The 21316-nt window shown below is 40.5% G+C and overlaps 1 protein-coding gene across 3 annotated transcripts in view; it reads left to right on the forward strand.

Moving 5' to 3' along the window:
* The window catches only part of MPPED2 (metallophosphoesterase domain containing 2), a 213262-nt gene that overhangs the window by 108995 nt on the left and 82951 nt on the right, over window positions 1–21316 (forward strand). For all 3 annotated transcript variants that reach the window (XM_026850830.1, XM_026850831.1, XM_026850832.1), the window contains one exon: window positions 3502–3745. In XM_026850830.1, the coding sequence (XP_026706631.1) occupies window positions 3618–3745 (128 nt within the window). In that variant the 5' untranslated portion in view covers window positions 3502–3617. The remainder of the gene's footprint in view (window positions 1–3501; window positions 3746–21316) is intronic.

Raw genomic sequence — 21316 nt, forward strand, 5'->3', positions numbered from 1 at the left:
GCCCGCGCTCCGGCCGGGGGTGCGGGGGGGTGACGCGTGGGTCTGCGGTGCCGGTGTCGGGATGGTGGATGTAGCGAGGGAAGGTGTTGACACGCGGTTAACCCTTTCCACCTTCTGCCTTCCCAAATTTTCTTTTACGCCCCCGAGACCAGCCCGGCGGCACGTTTGTGCAATTCAGATGAGGAGGAAGGCGTAAATATTTTATTCGGGGGAAATGCGTTTTTCGCGTGCCTGTGTGTGCGTGTACGTACGTAGAGCTTGTGTGTGCGGCTCTCCGGGAAATACAGCGTTACGTTTTACATTGACTTATCAGGGCATATTTTGTGATAGTTTTTCGACACGGCGGTAGCAGGCTGATTTAAAATTAGCTGCGCGTAAGTTTGTGTCAGCCCCTTAATGAGAAAGTGCGGGTTTATACCTGTAAAGCCGAGCAGGCGGATACAATGGCACAGCTCCGGTCTCGGTGCGGAGCCGCGCTGGGAAGGGTTTGTTGCTCCCAGGATAACAGCTGCATCTGGGGAAACCCGACGTGCTAAACCCCCGTCATTTAGCTTTCTAATATAGTCAGTCTTACTTAAAACTGCCCCGTAAGATACCGCACGTTGTTTTACTTGACAGATGTGAAAAATAATGCAACTTTTATTCTTTTGTACTCATCTCCTGTGTGTAATCTTTTTTTTTTTTTTTTTTTTTTTTAAATCTTGGGCCTAAAATAAATTTGGTTTTGAAGTGTTCAGCTCCTTTCTGGTGGTTTTTTTTTTCAGGAAAGTTCACAGTAAAGAAGGTAAATTAGATACTTCTGGTAGGTGAGCTGTACTACTCTATGGAGCACTAAATGGAAATTAGAGAATTGACACAGAAGTGAGCTTAAAATTTTACTTTTTTTTTTCCAGTCTGGCATTTGTTGTTGAGTTTAATTTTAAAAGGATGCTTTGTTCGGCTTTGTCTTAATTTAAGCATAGAGATTTATTCTTAAGATTAAAGGTTGGAACAATGGGAAGCAATTGCAGCTTATATACTTATAATCTTACTGAAAGTCAACTTTAAAGTATTTAATACAGCTATTCAAGTATCCGCTTATCATTTGTTTTATGCCAGTTAGTTGTAATTTCTTTCTGTAACATGGATTGTTATAAGCCTTGTAAAAAAATGCTTATTATCTTTATGTATAATTCACTCGCATGAACAAATTGGATTTTTTTTCCACGAGTGAACTATAATATGAAATTTAATCTTCTGACCTTTTTTATGCTAGATTACTGAAAATAGTGTGATTTAGCTTTTCGGAAAGCCCAAGCATATTTTTGTTGTTGGTTTAACGTGATGTTTCATATTGTAGCTTTTAATTGCGAAAAAATAACATTAGACATGTAATTTTCACACTACTTAATTTATGCAGACGCTAAAGTTCTTGCTGTGTAAAAGAAAAACTTAGTTGTTTTTTTTTTTTTCCTGGGAGCTTTGATGGCTACCATTCTTGTTAATGACAGTCATTTCTCTAACAGGAAGATGTTTTCATTTGTATTTACTTTTCAGTGCAGGGCAATTATGCTGCTCTGTGTTGCACACTCTTCGTAGTTTCTATCTCAAAAGAATTACAGTACTTGGAACAGGACTGCAATTTGAAGCAGGTGTTGTGTTTTACTGTTATGCAAAATAACACTAAAATATAATTGTAAGGGAAATTAAGGAAACAGCTGCAAACTTTGTATGGTAACCGCTACATTATGATTCGTGAGCAGTTGTTGCACGCATCTTGCATCACGTCTAACACTGCAAAGATCTGATTTAGTAAAGCTCACCTTGTTGGTTTTTACTCCTGAAACTATTGCACTTACTCTTACGAGGGGGTTAGTGCAAAGAGCAGACCATAACCTTAGTCATGGAGTTACACTGTCTCGCTAGTGTGACTCAGGTTTTAAATGGAAACTTTATAGTTTAGTTTCTTTTTTTCTTTTTTCTTTTTTTTTTAAATCTTCCTCCAATGCTGAAGAAGATGAAGGATAGAACCTAATTACTGGAATGAAGGTTTCAGAATGTCTTAACCCAACTAGCATATGGAAGCCCACATAGGCCTGAGGTTGTAAAATAGTAAAATAAATGGCCTATAGCAGGCCATCTGCCATTTGCAGGGCATTTTATCATGCTTCATGCCAAACTGGAAATTAGTCTTTGTATTAAAAATATATTTTGAATACAAATCAAAGATTCCAAATGTTTAATGTTACACGTGGCAAACATATTTCTGTCTGGGAGCTGAGAGAAATCCAGGAATATTGCACTGGAAAAATATTGCTTAGTTTGATACCCAGGGCTCAGGTTCCTCTCTTCTTCTCTTTCCTATCTCTTTGTATTCCCAGGAAGCACTGGTTTACTTCTGTAACTCACACACCAGATACGACAAATCCGCTATTGCATGTGGCAACTGAAGGGGGGGAACCAACTGATGCAGTGTGTTACGATTTCATTTAAGTCCTTGCTGCTAGGATAGCGCGCCCCAGCTGAGCATCTGCCTCATAAACAGGGCTTTTAAAGTGTTGCTCATCTTGAAAGTATTCTTCCAACATCAGCTGATCAATTTTCACAAAGTCCTTCTGAAAGGAAGGCAGCTGAGATATCCTCAGTTTATCGATTGAAGAAATTACAGCTTGGATTCTGTGCAGGGAACTCAGTGGAGATCAGGTTTGGAAAGTTTCTGGCTATTGGGCTTACACTTGTATTATAGAATGCTTCCAGTCTCAATGCAGAATGTTTCGGAGCACTTCGAAGAAGTGAAAGATAGGGATGTATAGAGAGTGAAGAGCATATTTCTTTCATCTTACGCAGAAATATTTATGCATAAAATCGCACTTAAATCTGTCAGATAAATCATTACTGTCTGGTGATGAATCTGAACCAGTTTTATTGCTAGTGCAGTATAACATGGGTATTTTGTTAAAGATTGTCTGGATACTGGCCTTTCTCTGGGCAGATGAGTATTTTCATTCAAAGGTATTTGGATGTACCTTTTGCCATGCGATTGTAAAATTTTCTGCTTTGCATTAGCTTCTCTTAAGTCTCTCGGATGTAACTTACTTTGTAAAGCTAAAACAGGACCTTGAAAACGAGTATGTGTATTTGTGGAAAGCCATTTGTCCTTCAGGAAACTGGGTCCATTTGTTAATTTTCATGGCTGCAATTAGCACAAGATGTTATTTAAAATAAAGAATAGTAAATGTGGAGTATTTAGCTGGAGCTTTCAACACAGGGTTTGGGTTTTTTTTCTGAAGATAAAGCCTTACTTCATTCATCCTTTGGATGTATGTAATGATGATGGAGTTAAATGATGAGGCAATTAAAAAAAAACATCAATAGGAATGCTCAGAGTTGGGTGATGGGCACATTAAAAATATAGAAAAAGGTCTTTGAATGGAAACTGCGAGAGGATCGAGTAGTATGTCTGTGTGTTTTCACATCTCCTTTGAGTTTATAGCCATGTGTGCTGTCTTTCTCTCCTGGCAGAGGTGTGCGGAGTTGATGAGGAGCTGCTGGGAGTCGGGAGCAGCCTGGAACACCATGCCCTACCCCTCTCCTGGCCTTGGGAAGTTGTGAGCTGCTCATGTCCATAAGGAGGAAGGATGGCTCATGGAATTCCTTCACAAGGCAAAGTTACCATAACGGTGGATGAATACAGCTCCAACCCAACGCAGGCGTTTACACACTACAACATTAATCAGAGCAGGTTCCAGCCTCCGCATGTGCATATGTGAGTATTCCTGCCATTGCCTCTGCGTGTGTCTGCGTGTGAGCCTGCCTGTGCACCGCGACGGGGAACGCTGCAGGAGGAGTGGGTTGAAAACTGGAAAAATTGGTTAGTCACATTAGCTAAGAGGCAAAACGATTATTAGATTTCTGAGATGGCAGTGTTTGAGATAACCCTGCCTGCCGGAGGGGCAGTGCCACCGACTTCGTGAAACTTGCCCCAGCGCTGAGGACCAGGGTACACGTTCTGAAACTCACTTTGCTGATCTCACTTTAACTCGCCTGAGGGACCCATTGCTTTAAAATTTAAGCTCCCTTCCCCCAGTCCTTACACTCAGCTGCGAAATAGGCCTAATTGGGACTAATTGTCCCCCCTGATCAGTGAATCCTTTGTCCTCCTGGTTGCGAGTGGAACGTGTGCCGCATGCTGCATTCCACTCGCAACCCGCAGCACAAAGGAGTCGGGGGCTGCCCAGTAGTTCCTCGCAAGAAATACAAATACGGCGTTAAAATAACGTCCTTGGCCCGAACTTAAACCAAGGAAAGCATGGAAAGTGGGGAGCTGAAGGCTTCTTACCTCACCTTGTTATTCCTGCACATTGTCTGACCCGCAGGATCATTCTGCTGCACTGTGCCCGGGCACAATGGTTTGTGTTAAGAGCTAAGTACCAGTTTTAACTCTGAATTTCCTTCCCATTGTTTACTTAGGTTTGATCTTTATCGGTTATTTCTGTGAAGGTTCTTTTTCTTTTAACATTAATAGACTAAAAAGCACGTGAAACTAAAACAAAGAGGACATCTTTTGACCTCCTGCGTGCCATTGTTAGTCAGGATTTTGAACAAAGTCACACTATTGAATTTGATAAGGATTTTGCATAATAAGGGGGAGAAAAGTTGCATGGTACTTCATTGCATTTTTGTTATGTAGAAGCCTGCCGGAAGAGTCACAATGTAGGAGTTCAGCACCTTCTAATAGGATTTCATGTGGTTACAATCATCCTAAAGGCAACTTTAGGAAGGATGCCGAAGAGTGTCTGTGGTGGATGCGACTTTTCAAGGTGGAAAGTTTTCACTGATTACATTTTATTTATTACTACAATGACGATGTGACTCTTCTTCTAGAAATATTTCCATTTCTTGATTCATTTTTTCAGACCTTTCATCAGCAAAGGCCTCTTGCACATTTTGCCCTCCAGACTGCACTTTTGACTGACATTAAGTACAAATTCTATGTAGAGGATGAATTCAGAACAAACAAAAGAAATGTAGAAAGCAGTTTTAAAGAGCCCCTTCTTATTGACACTGATTTCAGTGGGGAACTGGTTTGAGGAGTGACTAAGTATGGTGGTCAACACTGTAAATGCTGGTCATGTTTTGTTTCACAAACTCACAAGCATTTATACAGCTACTTCTCTAATAATTTGTTTGTCTCTGAAATGGTATTGACTTGACATGTGTCTTAAGATATCTTACTTGTTTGGAGAAACTGTCTAATTGAAATAAATACTGAAACTATAAAGTACAATATCGTGACAGTGTTTTGAAGGATTTTTGACTGAAATACTGCATCTTTCTTAAAATCTGTAATTTGGTTTCAAGGAAAGGTGTGGCATACTAAAAGGGACATCAGAATTTAGGAAAATTGGAAGGGGATTAGTCTCAGGTTTACAATGGAAGCAAAGAAAGCAATGTTTCAGTGCAGGAGGTGAGTTCAGGTGTAGATCTGGATTAGCAAGTGATGGGTTTTAGAAGACCTGCTGCGGAATAAAATGACAGGATCCTACCAGGTGTCTGGAGTTGTGGGTAGAGGAAATCAGGGAGGTGAAGGTATGGCTATGGCAGTGGGTTTGTGTGATGGTAAGAAAAATAGTTATTTCTGGGGAGGAGAGGCTAGATTGTGTGGTAGCTTCAGAAGGGATCCTTATTTGTCTTCCCAGTGTTTTGTTATGGGAGTGTTGTGCATATTTCTGAAAGGGGATGTCACCTGAGAGATTGGTAAAAGCAGAATTAACAAAGAAATCACGATCTTTTTACCCTGCTGTATCTTTGCTAGTGCCATGTTGCTGCAGCTGCTGACGTTTGATTTGACTTGGTTTTACAGTCTGCTTTTTTGGTTTTCTATCTTAAAAGTAACGCATGCATTTATTTTTTTTTAAGGGAGTTTGAGGAGGTTTTGTTCTTCTCTAGTAAAAAAATAAAATTAAAAAAATCATGGGATAATAAGAAAGCAACATGGGAGCTGAGCGTTACGACGTGTGTGAATGGCAGGGCAATATATTGTTACAGGGCCCTGATGCATACCATAACTCTGAGGCTGGATGCAGTTTAAGGACAGTGTTCTTTCCTAAAGAAAATGATTTTTTTAAAAAGTAATTTCTTCACGGATATGAATCTTCATGTGCAAAGGTGAGAACTGGATTCTTGGTGTATCCTGAGCCATTTCTGGTTCTAGTATCCTTTGGGCCCAACTCCTCACCTCACACAGAGTAAGTGGAGAGTCTGTGGGATATCGCCAGCATAAACCTGGTAATGAAGGAACTACTGGCGTTGCACTGCCCGCTCCCTGGGACACGTGGCCTGCGCGTGTTCTCCTGCTTTCATTTTGGGCCTTTCACACTACAGCGTCAGGTAGTTTGATCAGCGGGGATACCGTTCTCTTTTGTCGTCTTTAGGTGTATTTTTACACCACACTTCATAGTGAATCCGTTTAGGCGTACTCTTGGGTAAATAACTGTAGTGAAGCTCCCTTTGCTTGGGCTGGCTGGGACAGCAGTTTTGTCAGTTACTTAAGCTCTGGTATAGTATGACTTTTGAATCAGTTTGTCCGGTCCTTGTGTTTTATTTCTCTACTACTTAATGTTTGAATAGGTGTTCTAAAGACAATTTTTACTGTATGATTGTTTTGGATAAAGGGATATCATGTTATATATCTTGTCATCTTGAAGGAATGCTCCCACCCGCAGGTTTCACTTATTTTCTGATGTCATGTTTGTATTTGAATGCTTTGTACAAGTCATGCTGACTTTCAGGTAGTTTTAATTAACTACATCACCTTAGTTCCCTGCTTTAAAGGGCAGCTACAAAATAATAACAATTATAATGTACCCGCCTTTGCTCCTTGATGATTATTACTCTTCTGAAAATCTTCGTACTTCACCATTTTTTGTCAGGAATTGTCACTTCAGAGAGGCAAAGGCTTCTTGCTCTTTTGGTGTAGTGCTGCCAAGTATTATAAGGTTTGTTGTTTTTTGTTTGTTTTTTTTTTTTTTTAAAAAAGCTGGTAAGTTCATTTAGACCCTTGAGATATTCTGTATGAGGCTACTGTCAGTGGTGCTAACAATACCAGTGAGCAGCAGTGGGATGTAGGATGGGAACATGCAGGAGAAGCTGGCAGCCTGGGGCAGGTGTGCTTTAAGCTGCAGAAAGCTTCATCCTCTGAAACTGCAGCCTCGAAGTGGAGAAGATGGAGAAAATTTCTACTGTTGTAAGCAAAAAATAAAAATTATGAAACCTAGAAGGTAATTGAATTAATCAGGAATATTTGTCATTTGCTTAGGGTGTGTTCTCTTGTTTTTTGTAAGACTTTTTTTTTTTTTTTTTTTCCTGATAAGTGCAGCTTTACAGCAACCACTACAGTGGGACTTTAAACCATTTTAATTTATCAGGAATTACTGAGACTCAATTTTGTGAAACCTTCCTGTCACACTGTTCCATGAGTCCAATGGAAAGGACCTGAGAAGAAAATGGGACAAATCCAAATGGAAAATGCATTTATTTATGTTTTAACCAGAGGGAAAAATCTTCCTGTTTGCGTACAACACACCATTTACTTTCATGGGGGGAAAATGAAATAAACTTTGTGTATCTGTCGTGGAAAATGCCCATTTGGCAGGCCCAGAGCAGAAGTCTTCTAAATGAGTTTATACATACCTGGAGATACCTTGAACGATCTGTAACTATATAATTTTACTGCCTTTTCTGTACGGGAGTAATTCCCCATGTGAATATTCTTGTTTTAAAACAAAGAGTATAAACAGCATTTTATATTAGTGGAACTATATATGTGTAGTCAAAGAACATATTTGAATATATGAGTGTGTGTAAATATGTATATATAATAATAATAGTAATATAAAAAGATAACTGTATAATCATAGAAGAAGAAACTTTCAACTGTGATGAAGCTTTAAATTGTTAAGACCGAGAGATCTTATTAGAATACTAACCTTGAGAAATAGGATCTTGCCTTTTTTTTTTTTTTTTTTTTTGGGGAAACTTTTTTTTTTTTTTTTTTTTTCTTGGGGAAACTATCCTGCATTTAATGGGTTTTATAAACTCCCACTGAGATTAGTGGGAAATCATGCATTTGATTTGTAATATTCTTAACTTCTGTGTCATACATGGTGTGTGGTATTTAGGGGAAGGGGGAAAGAGTTGGCTTTAGTAGAATATGGACTCATTTGACATTTACAGAATAGTGGAGTTCATACTTGTAAAAATACTGGTTGAGAGACTGCAGTTTCCATCTTAAGCTGGTGTGACTGGGCGGGCTATTTCAGTTGATACTGATGTGATAGAGGATCATGGTTTTGGTGGAAATTGTTGGTCTGTCCATTAATAACACTTCTTATAAAAGCATCCGTAGCTCATGACCACCTAAATTCATTGTTACTACTTATTTTTCTAAAGAAATTGAAAAAAAAACAGTACTACCTCAATCAATCAAGTTACATTTAAGCTCAGATTGTGAAAACATGAGTACATTGAATGAGTGTAGTTAAAACTTGAGCCTTACTTTTGGACACGGGACTTTCACTGGGGTCATGGCTCACAGTCAGTCAGCTTACTCTGTGTAGTTCTAGTCTCCTTTCCCTCGCTGGTCCCTCAGTGGCATGGGTGGCTACTGAAACGCAGCAGTTTACAAGCTGGTACGTTAAGTAAAACAAACGTGTTTTTCTTAAGCCAACAACAGCAGCCCTTCAACAGCTGCCCGGAGCAGCTGGGCTCTCCCTGCAGCGGCGTGGGGATTCCAGCAGAAAGGTCGGGAGGACGACAGCTGTAGGTGAGGATCCTTACAGCTGTCCCAAAATAAATAGTCCCTACTCAAGAAGAGGGCCCTTAACTGATTGTATTTTCTGATTCTTCTGCCATAGAACAATGGAAGCCGAGTTGCAAAGATGCTAATTTTAATCGTCATTAAGAAAACTCTTTTACTGGAGCATGTGCGTGTCTGTGTGAGTTAAGATCTCTACTGATCTTAATGATTTTATGTTATTTACAAATATTTTGCAAAAATTCAAGCATTACATAAGCTCTAAACTTAAATTTAACATGCAAAATGACTTTCTCATGTGTGGATACACTCACATTTTAAAAACTTTTGAGATACATGTTGAAAGCGGAGTGTTCATACACTGGTGATACAAGGCTCAGGGACTGCAGTTTTGTAATTAAAACACAAATTTAGGCCCCTTGTATTGTGTTTATGCAGTGTAGTCGTAATATGCTAAACTTTATTGAAAAATTAAGTTTCTGACCTTTCATTTTGTTGTTGTAAAAAGGAGTATTAGCAAACTACCTTTAAAAAAATATTGTGACATCCCTGAAAGGCTGAGGCTGTAAAAGTGCCAATATTACTATTATAAATGTATGACAAATTTAAAATAATTTTTGTCACCATCACACTGTTAGTTACTATATTTCCACATTGCCCTGTCCTAAGATGGAAGCCAGATCTGGTTTAAGTTGGTGATAAAATCCTTTTACCTCTAGTGCTAGTGGGAACAGGCTGCCAGAGCAGTCTCCATACCTATCAAAACCAGCCAGTCCCTCGGTGTGAGGTATTAGCCTTGTGCAATTCCCACCGGTAGTCTGACTGTAAAAGTGCCTGTAGTTGCTTGCAGGGCTGGAAGGAGGGAAGTCCTTGAGACACAGACTTCAGTGCTGAACCTGCCGCTCCCAGGCTGCTCGCTCCTGCTCCTGTCACACGCTTTGCCACCTTCCCAGGAGTGTTGGCAGTCTTGGGGAGGCAGCTGTATAGATCATACAGCTAAAATAGTCTAAATTAAAATGTCCACTCAGTGGTGGCTTTTCTTTCCCCCCCCCCTAATTCTAGTGATCTCTTTCTTGGTGTAGCCTCACCAGTAGTGGGTTATGGGGGTGACCAGCACAGATGGGAGGGCGGCAAGCTTACTGATCAGCCAGCAGGCAAGGATGGGAGGAGGGGGACATTTCTTCACTTCTTCTTTGACAAAATCACACTGCTAAAACAGCACCTTGTAGAATCAGTCTGACTCCTGTAGTTAAAATAGGAGTTAAAACCCTTAGAGGGAGAAAGGAAGAAAATTGGGTTTTATGCACATGTATGTTAATGTTCTTTTATGTTGCATTATTCCTGTAAAGAAGCCTTCAGGTAACAAGTACTTTAATTGTAAGGCCTGTTTCAGTAACTGAGCACTATAAATGGAAATTTTCATTACATGATCTGATTCTACATTACCTGTGTAGTGGTCAGTCATACCGAGTGACAGCTGTCTTAAGGTTTCATGTCTCTGTACAATATAGAGTGGGTTCTTACCTTACGGGAGGTGTGTGATGGGATCTTCCCAGGACTGCTTTCTGCAGCAGTGGTCCCTACCGCAGTACCTTCTGCTGGTGGGACACTGCTCACCGAGGGGGGATCTGGCTGTGAAGTAGCCAGGTGAAAAAGGTGGATGTACATTACAATCAGGATCTTGTACTGTCACTGGAAGCTTATAATTTCTTTTTTTTTTTAATATCAGGGTAGTAGGGATATGGTTGTAGAAGCGGTAGCTTCTTGCTTTTGTGTAATGCTTGAAGGGTGAGAGGGCGATCTATCCTGTGAAACAACTTCTAGAGCATAGATTTTCAAACAGGGAGTTAATACTTCACAAAATTTGCAGGCCCCATGCTGGGAATCTCATCATAGAGTTTTTGGCTAATCTTTTTTCCTTGTGGTAGGATGAGGCTGGTCCTCCCTGCCAGCAGTGATGAGAGCATGTGTTTCCTATGTCAGACAGCTATTCCAAGCCCAAGGAAAGTGCTACATCTACCTAGCACACATCTTGTTATTTTATTTTACAAATCCTTGTTTGAGTATCTCGTTGGATAAATAATCAAAAGGGAAGCCCTGTAAACAGTGTGGATTTAGAGGTCTGTGTTAAATTACTGTGTGCAATTTGTGTTTGATGCGGGACTATTTCAGAAGTGCTGGTGATGAACATCAATTTTGAATGTTGCGTGGTAAGTTTCTGAGTTTACATTTCCAATCTTGAGCTACCAGAGGTGGCTTAATTTGAGTCAGTTGGCTAGTGTGGGTATCAATGGAAGAATTTCAGAATGGAGGGCTAGCATGTTGTCTTCCCAAAAGCGGAAGTTTTGGTTTGAATTCTGTAAAATGTTGTGGCATAACTTGAGAAAAAAAACATGCTTATGCACAGTAGCAATGCAGTGAGGCAGGGTGATTTCTTTAAAACATGTATCTCTTACAGCAAGCTATAAAGTCAGTTTTGAAAATCCAGTGAAGTTTGACATAGGGGTTGGTTACTTGTGTTGCTCTGAGCGGTGAGTGCTAGCAGAGAAGGTGGAGTGCAAGTGGGGGTCAGGAGGTCCCCTCGGTTTTGCATGGCAAAATCATTCACCTTTTAATTCATGCCAGGTTTTTCCAAGTCCCTAGGGAGGATTCCAGCAAGTTGTGAGTTTTGGTCCTTGAAGCAATGGCTTCTTGTTTCCGGTGGTTTGACTCATACTTGGCATATGCAGTTGTTGTTCATGGACTTCACTGTGATTGTTTCTGCTTGCAGAAGGCCTGATACTGCCTTTCTGGTCTTTTTCTGTGATGTGTACTTGCAGAGCAGTGTAAAATAGAGGAAGGAGGTCAGCATGTCTGCATATATACCTGCACATATTTCATAGAGAGTATTTCAGAAGGTATAAATAACTTGTTCGATGGGATTTGAAAATTCAGGTCTTGCCCGTTTACTCTCGGTTTTGATGTGGGCCATTAAGATTGCAGTTTTTAGGTCTTACATTGCAGAGGGCAAGTTTGTGATACTGTGTGGTGGTTTTTATTACAAGGAAGCTGTGGCCAAAATGTATGTGTTTAAAATACAGAAGTCAAAGCAATTCAGTCCTAGTAGCGTGACTAGAGTTAATTTATGATTTTTATTTTGTTGTCGTCTTCGAACAAAAAGAGAGCGTATGATAATCTTGCACCCAGTAGCATGTACAACAGCCAGTAACGTGCCTGGAGCAGTACCAAGTGTTAGAGCAGAAAATAGCAAGTCTGGATTACAAACCATAAACTTTAGGTACCTGGAGTTGCAGTCATTTTATTTATCTCCTGAAGACTTGACCATAAAGCTTGGTCTTAACCTCCATAAACCTGGAGATTTCTCCTGGCACATCAACTGTACGTATCCTGCAGGATCTGCTGCGTGAAGGTTGGCTGAAACAAAATGCTGGTGGATAAGCATCGGTGTTCCACGCTGCTGCTGAATCTTTCAGGGCGAGGGCAGAGAGGATGGCTAGAGAGCAAGTCAACCTGTAATCCCCAACTACAGTTGTTTTTTTCATAACTGATGGATCAAGCCCATGTTATTTCTTCCTCTTGTAGATCAAAATGCTGTCAAGAGTTCACCTGTGTACTTTCCCCTGACAGGGAAATGCTTGGTCCTATTTTTATATGCCCCATTTTATAATGGGCATATCTTCTGAATTTAGATCATTATGTTGAGGGGAGACACAAATAAGAAAATGCCCACTCTCTCCTGCTTTTACCAAAAGATTATTTAAATCATTGTGCTGTTTTTGACACAGGTTGTGGAGTTCATATTCATAGCCCCTCTCTTCCTTGCGTGCTGCTTGACATTAGGACTACAGAGATTCCACTGGATGTTGACAAGTAAAAAACAGTACTGGAGGCTTCCTTGCAGCAGAGTCCCCACTTACTGTACTAGGCATTAACTTATATCCAGCACATTAGACTTAAAAGCACACAGCCATTAAGTGTAGCACTCCCTTCCCAGGAGGGCAGCAGATGGAGAGAGAATGGGGGAGGGAAGGAGAAAGCAGTATGATAGAGGGACTTTATCTGATGTATTTGTAAGCCAGGAAACTTGCTATTTACCACGTTTACAATTTCGCTGGTATAAGGAATTGAGTGTAGTGACTGGGAGCATCAGGGTCAGCACATTACTCCTAAATGTTTAGCTATTGTATCAGTTTATGGGAAGGAAAAGGTGCTAGTCCAGTATATCTACCCTCATGCTCCTTTTATATAAGGAGCACAAAGAAAAAAAGTCATTACTTTTTAATTACTGTAGGCTTCTTTGTTTCTTAAAGCACATTCATTTTTGGCCAGCAGTGAGAATCACCAAAGGGTTTTCTTTCCTGTGAATGGTGAAGTAGCGGTTTTGAGGAAAATAATTGTTCAGAATTAAAATTTCATGCAGTCCAGCATATTTAATAAATAGAAGCCTTATCCTATACTTGTTAAACACAGTGATTAGTGACACTCTTATTGCTTCCAGTGGGACAGGACCAGTCACTTAGAGATGGCAGATTAAGTGGCTCCCTCAATTTTAAGCTATGAGTCTTGCTGGGGCTTCTTTTCTCTGGTTGTTAACAATGTACATATGAGATTATGGTAATTACAGATATAAAAGAAGAGGGAAATGTCATCTTTTTTGGTTTGTTCATTTTGTAAACTTCAAGTCAGCCAGTCATTCACTTTTCCTCCTGGTAGAAAGGAGTGAATGAATTAAAACTACATAAATACATAATTCTACGTAAAAGAATTGTATAGAACTCAGGTGTAGTCTTTGAAATTACTTGCAAGTTTTTAAAATAAATTGTTTCCATTTTGTTTATATCTCTCTTGACATTAGTTTGATTTTCCATCATCGTGTTTGTTAAACAGCGATGTGTGCAGCTTTGAAAGGAAGGCATGTTTAAAAGAGGAACAGATTTTGTTCTGCTATCATTATTATTCTATACCTTGAAAGTTTCCACTTAGGGAACCCTCTCTGGGTTACTGGAGGAGAGTTATGGCTCATATTACAACTTCTTAGATCTTTTGGAGTGTATTTTGTTTGCACAAAGTTCTTAAGACAGTTTTTCTGCTAGAAATGTTGTCAGTATAATGAGGCTGCACGGATCAAATACTGTAATATAAGTTTCAGACACCCTCTGAGAATTAAAATGATGATGATAATCCTCTCGGGGTGGTATAATTTTTTTTTTCTTTTTTTTTTTTCTTGCACTGTGACCTTTGGTGGTGTTCTGCACGGCTACTTTGCATTGCAGCTTTGTGAGAGTGCCGCTGTGTTAGTGGAAGGATCACACATACTGTTCCTGTCGGAACCTGATAGATCATCTTGGCAACAAAATGAAGACCTTTAACTGTTGGAGTTTTCATCATTTGTTGTTAGTTGTCTATGCCTTCAAGAAAACAGGTAGTTTTTTAAATGCAAGTAAGTAGGGTAGGGCCTTCGTTTTCTCTGAGCCAGAGAAGAAAGGAAATCTCTGGTACTGGTTTCAAGGGATTTAAATGGTCTGTGTTTAGGGGGATTTTTGGTTTTAGGCTCATTCATTTTAAACGTCATTAATACAGAGTATATTTTCCCGAAGAGAATCCTTGTGTTCAGTGTAGATTGTCAAGAGTAGTATTAATTTTAGTTGAAAATTAACTTTGGATCACTTGGCTTCCTTGGTAGTCTGTTCATGTCATAGTTCAATACTGTGATATGCAAGAGTCACTGTTTTCAGTCAGTATTTCTCTTAGAAGGTTTTTAAGACATCATTCTACAGAATGAGAAAGACCTTTTATGAATTGCAGAGTTAAAAGGTGTAAACTAAGAGAGTCAGGAAGTTGGTAGAGTGTGGTTTTTTTTGGTTTGTTTTTTTTTTTTTTATTAAATAGTTGAAATTAAATGGGGGCCTATAGAAGATTTGGTACGAGAAGTGGCAGTTTTCTGGATATCTGTTTATAAGGAGGCAGTGCAATTTCTTTAGGGTCCAGACCTTTATCCAATACATTGCAAGAGGAATGTACTGGAGGTGACTAATATAGAGTAATGGAAGATGAGAAGTGAGTAAGTGATCTCAAATACCCAGAAATAACCAGAGATAAGATGCTGGCTTAAAGCCCACCTTGCACCCACAGCTGTATTTCATTTGTTCCGATTTTACTGTCTGCATATGTGTTTAAAGGCAATCTTGCTCTAGCATGACATGCGGCAGTAATATACGGCACATTATTGCTGCAGCAGTAGTATCAGAGTCTGTCTTTCAGGTTTGTATGTGTTTTATTATTTTCCTAACAAAAGCTTTTTTAGATTTTGAGCTTCCAGTCTTATGCCTTGTAGTTGTTCACAAGGGAATCTGGCATTGCTGACCAAGAGGCTGTACGTTAACACACTGAGGCAAGGTCATTTGAACCTTTCAGTGCTGTGCCCAGAACCTAGTGGCTTTAAAGGCACACTTTTTTTTTTTTTTTTCTACTCTTTACAGTTTTTCTTCTTTTGGGCTTAGTGTGCTTGTGAGCAGTGTCAGACAGTGCACGGGGAACAAATTCTCTTTCTCCACATATGCACACAGAGCTATTGTAGTTACTGTTAGAGCTTCCCTCATAAGTTCCCCACAAATGACTGTCATCTCTTACCTGTGGGGACTTCATGTGGAACCAGGAGGGTAGATTAGTCTCTACCTCCATTCAAACTAGAGTTTCTTCAGAGAACACCAGTTGCTGTGGTGGTCTTTGTTACATGAATGTCTTTATAGGAACTAAAGCAGAGTCCTTTTTGTGGGTTTTTTTAAAGGCACTAAACAGCTGTCAGGGGGTAGAATTTCTGTTTGTTTAGGGTCAGATTAGACAATGAGCTCTAAATGAAAAATCATGTATCCTGCTATCTATCCACTGAGTCATCTAATCTTAAACAATATACTGTGCATTCGTAGGGCATGAACAGTGCTGACAAGTATGTTCAAAGAATTTATGGATTTTTTTCCTCTCCATTTTCCAAGCAGAAAAAGGCCTAAGTGTTAAAATGTTGACTTGCTGATGGTATAACTGAAGTATATTATGTATCAGCTACATGGGTGGCCGCTGGAGTTGCCATCCTTAGTGTTCTGATTTTAGCACCCTCCTAAAGGCTGTTACCTAGCAGAAGGAACAATTGAATGGAGCATGAAAAAGTTTTCTGAACTGCTTTAGTTTGCGCTTCAGTGTATTACTCTTAACGAAAGTCAGCTCTAGTTTACTCGAATACTTTGGCTTGAAACAGTGATAGTCAAGAACCATGGTATATGGGTGGCTATAGCTGGGAGAAGTATGGAAGAGGGAGTAAAACCTAGGCTGTCTTTACTTTTATCTGTTGCCAAACTTGGGTCAGTACCATAGCTCAGGGTGGGCACTGATGCTTGTTAGCAGCAGAGCTCCAAGTACTCGCATACCAGTTACATGAGGCAGCATTAAAACCAAATGCTTTTGAATGTTTATCTAACTTTTGCAGTCTTTTTTGGTCCAGTATTGTAGAAGGTATGTGTTACTGTACATGCGACTACAGATGTGACTCCCTGTGTTCTTCGAGCATGATGGAATCTGGGTCTGTTCTCCGTGAAGGTTATGTGGTTCACCCATTGCCTTTTTGCAGTAGCTGTACCACAGTTATCTCCTGGTTGTAGGAGGTGTTGTGTCTACTGCATTTGTTGCAACTGGAGACTTCGGTGATGGTGTTTTAATGGTTCTTGCAGATGCCGTAACTGAAAGGGCTTTTTAAAACAGGTGGGTATAGTATTAAAGCAAGAGCTACATAGGGCATAGCAAAAGGACGTTTTCTATTTGTCTTACCGCTGCTGCTGCCGCCTGTGTTTTTGAAATAAAGTCTTCTGATCCATTACACAGCTACACTTCTGTTTTCTCTGAGGAGCCTTATGTGACTGCATTTTGGACATGTCTTCTGCAATGTGTGATACAGCTGCCAGTGACCTGGCAGCTTAATCAAGTTAGGAGTTCAACTGCACAAAGAAAAAAGAAACCTTATTCATTAACTCCCATGTATCTTTTGGTAATTAGTAAAGGTGGTATGGGTAATTACAAAAAAGACTTGAAGGTAAATTGAGACATTTTAGTAGGTATTTCCCCCACTGTGAGAATCTGACTTTGCGATGGCATGGGGGGACACCAGCCTGCATGTGCAATTTAAATAAGTCTGGATCCTGCATTATAAATATGCACCGGATGCAGGGGGGAAAACCAGCACATTCTCTCAGGATGCTGTTAGGGCCAAGCAGAATCTCATTAGGGACAACTTCAAAGATCAGTTCCTCATGTCCATAAAAACAAGTGTAAATTATCTTCTGTGAGCCTGCTGTTAGCAGTTGCACTGTTACATTATGCATGATTCTAGACTGCACATGGTATGAACAAACTGCACTATGTTTCATTAGTGTGTTTCATTTTTATGCTAAGCCTGGCAACTTTGCTATTTATTGGTGGTGTTTTGGCTAATGTACTATTTGACTTAAAATTTCCTGTTATATTAGCTGTTAATAGTGACACAATGTCTGAAAAGGACCTTTAAGGTTGTACAGTGCTTGTGTTTTTACAGAGGAATAGTATATAGACAACTCCCTGTACTGATGGTTTGACTTCTCATTCTTCTGCATCCTGCACTCAGGGAGAAGGTGGCTGCTCCTGACTCGCTTGGAGTGAATCTTGAAGGAGTTTTCTGTGATGCTGCTCTGCAGCACTTGACCTAAACGTTATGAAAATAATAAGAAGGTAGAACTTCAATAACTTGTGCTTTCACTGGGCTACGTAGCCCATCGTATATGTTTGAAAGGCCAGTTTGTAATCGTTGCTGGGGAAATGTTTTGCAATAGTAAATGGCAACGTCCGTGTATGGAAGTTTTATCACAAGTTGCAGTGGGATCAAGATTTTTTTTGAGTTACATCTTCATTATCTTTGCAGAAGCTGTGGTATAGTTTCATAAACTGAGCTATATTGCTAAAAAGGACAAAATATATTTTCAATTTTTTTTTTTTTTCTTGTGGCATTTCGGCTTTTTTCCTCTGTCTTAATCACTGATGAAGCCAAGCTAGGAAAACAGTCACTTGCAGACCTAGTCAAGGCTCACCACTGCCTTCAGATGTGATGTGAAATTGCTGAACAGGTCAGCAATCTGATACGCACTGTGCTTTCACAAAGACCTGCAACCCAGGGCTGCTTTAAGCTGCTCAAACTAACATCCCTTGTAACATCCACTGTGATTTGAGAGCTGGTTCAAGCCACTACTTGTTAAACTCATAATGATAATGAGTGTGTGAAGCCATGGTTTTGTGCAGGCTTTTTTGGGGCGTTGTGGTGCTGCCAGCTTGACTAGCCCCTCACTCCTTTGCACTGCTGTTCTGTTCTCCCACATGTGTCTGTGTATGCGTAAGGTAACAGAATAATCCCCTGGAGGGAGAGGGAGAGATGCTCCATGTAGCCCAGGTCAGTTCTCCAGTCCTGTTCACCATCTGTCCCTGCAGACAGTTGGACTGGCGCAACTGGGAGACTGCTGAAAGGTGAGGGGATCAAACTGCATATCCACACTGGTTAGTAATGGCCTCGTATTGGCTGGTTTGCAGCTTGTTTGTCGTGAGACACAGCTATGAAATAATTGATTTAACTGTCTTGGGGTGTCAGATGGTTTAGAGTTCCCTGTGTAGGTGAATTAATTGCAAATCTAGAATGAACCCCCACGAGACTTTAGCGTAATTTCCAAACAAGATGTAAAGAATTTCCTACTGTTGTTCAAAACTATGAGAATAATCTGAGATAATTTCTACATCCTGAAGGGCCTGAGTACATCTATGGAGATCAGTGGGAATTTGGCTTTCTGCAGGGCCAGAGCAGAGCTTTAAAGTGTGGAGAGTGCTGAGCTGCCAGCTGTCCTGCTGGTGTTGCCACGTTGAGTGGTGACGCAGCGCACTGGTGGGTGCAGGCATTCAGAAGCAGCGTCCTGGTTTGAACTGTGGGATAGTGTCTCTGCACCTCCACTGCGGCCTCTGGGGAGCTGTGGGCAGTCAGAATGGTCCCACTTCAGACTGCGCTGATGGGAAGAATGAAAAATGGTCTTTGTCACGTGTAACCATGGACAGGGTGGTGGTGTTCTTTTTGAAAACCCTTAATCCTCATTTAGAGCTCCCACCTGTGACTCCCCTGGAAGAAAAAGCAGTCTGAACTGAGGCTAAATCTGTTTGAGTGAAGTTTGTTAGTATAGTTCTAATGTTAATCATGTTAAGAGATCCACCTAATGAGGACACAGATTATGAGGGTAAAAAGCTTATACTCTTGACAGCAAGCAGCCAGATGGAGAAAAACTATGGAAGCAAAAGTTTTGCTCCTTCCTGGGTTTAGGTTTTTTGTTTTGTTTCATGTATATCAGATCTTTTATTGTTATAAAAACATTGCAAAAATTTTTTTCTCTACCTGCCATCACTTTCTAGTTTGGAGTTGTCTGAATTTTAATTAAATTTAAAAACGTTGAGTTCTTTACTCTGGAAAGCTCCCAGCCACTTCAGCTGCCTTTTGAAAATCTAAGGAGCCAAAAAGTCTCCTTTAAATTTTTTTTTTTTCTCACCAGGTATAACAGAGGATAATTTGGCTGAGCTTTTTTCCCCTTTGATTAAAAAATAAAGGAATCAAAAAACCCACATGTTGTATATTTATTTCTACATGTGTGTATGTATGTACATATGCATATAGTTGGTGGTGTTGCCCAGAGAGAGTGTTTGCATGCAGCAGTAGCTTTGCCATTCTCTGGAAGCTTGCTTCTTTTTGACATTCTCTTTACTTTGATTTTAAAGCCTGTAAAACTCTGTCATGGTTTGTTATCTCGCTAAGGAGCGATCGGTTTCATTAGAAGTTCGGGACTGTGTTGGGAGGAAGTCTTCATTTAACATCATTGTTAGGTCTGGCTCTTTGACCGTGGCAGACAGTGTTTGGAACGGCGATAAGATAGGAAGCGGCAGTGATAGCCATGCTGCAGGGTTACTGGGAGGGCATGAAACAGCATCTGGCCATGGGACTTTAGAGGTCTGATTCTTAGTTGTAATGGGCGATTGAATTGTTCTTCTCATAGAGTTGGCAGTTAATGTGGCATTCATGTCAGTGTGTCCCTCAGGAAAAAGTGGTGGTAGGAAAACAGAAGAAAGCAAAGTCTGTAAAACTCAGCAGAGTGTAACTGGATTTCATATACAGCATGGTCACTTGATGCTTTTGAAGTTTAGGTACATACATGAGACCGTGTAAGGATACAGTTTTGTTCGAGGGAGATACAAAAAAATGGACTAACAAAAGCGTGGATGGTTGGGACTGAGGTGCTGGGAAAGAAAGGTCTGAAGAAGGTTGTGAAATACAGCCCCCTAGCAAGTAAAAACTCCAGTCAGGACTCCTGTTATCTCAATATATTAAAGTTAATTGCTTTTCTTTTTTTTTTCTTTCTTCATTTTGTTTGTTTGCTTTTAATTTGTCTGTTTAGGAAGTCTACTTCCCATCTGAGCCTAATAGTGTCTCTAATGAAAAAGGAGTCATCTAGAAATCGAACATAAGATGCAAGATCAGAGTGTGTCTGGAAATAGAGAAAAATTTCATGAGACCAAGGAGGTTCTTATTTTTGTCTTAATAGGAAGAAAAAAACCCCAACAGTTAACATTTAGGAAAACTGCTTTGTTGATTCAGCATGTAGCTTCTGCTGAAAGGAGCAGCCCGCTGCCTTCATTCCTGCTGTGCCCCAGTGCTGCCCTTGCTTCACTTCCTTCTGCTGCCCGCCCGTCTGCGAGCTGAATGGGCTCATGAAGGGCCCACACAGCTTCCAGGGCTGGTCCAGGTCAGCACTCATGCCATGAGCCATGGCACGGTGGGCACAGGAGTACAGCTAGGTCTCGGTCTAGGTCTGCATGGCTGTCTTGTGAATACTCTGCTTTAGGCTGTGATGCCTGAAATCTTCACTTATAGTCCTGGTTCAAGACAGTGCAGCTGCACTGTGAATGGGATTGGGAAGAGGTTTGACTGGACACATGCCTGGGAACCAGAAGTGGTTGGGAGGGTGTGACCCAGTCACCTGTCTGTAGGCTCCCAGTATAGGTTCTGGGTTAATGGGAGAGGAAGAAGGCCTTTCCCCTTTTTCCTGGTAAGTACCCATGAAATGGATCATGACTCACCTTTTTACACGCAGAGTTTGTAAGGAGGCCCAAGTCTGTGCTTGTGTGTTTTAACACTCTTAGCCTGAAAACAGAGGTCCTTACCAGATCTGTGAATGGGATGGATGGTAAAGGCAATTGTCTTGATAGGCTTCCTGATACAAGCTGTTATCTCCCATGAGTCAGAGCTTGGTGGGACACTTAGGAAAGAGAGAATCACAGGCTGGGAACCATCAGGGAAAATCCAGGAGACAAGAGATCTTCACGGTTAACACTCTCCTCTGTTTTGCTTAGTGATGTGAAAAATCACAGCATAGTTTATGCAGTCAACAGCACTTCCTGCACTTACTTCAAAATATCAAAGTG

Source organism: Athene cunicularia (genome assembly GCF_003259725.1).
Source record: "Athene cunicularia isolate RWA chromosome 5 unlocalized genomic scaffold, athCun1 chr5_part3, whole genome shotgun sequence".
Taxonomy (NCBI): Eukaryota; Metazoa; Chordata; class Aves; order Strigiformes; family Strigidae; genus Athene; species Athene cunicularia.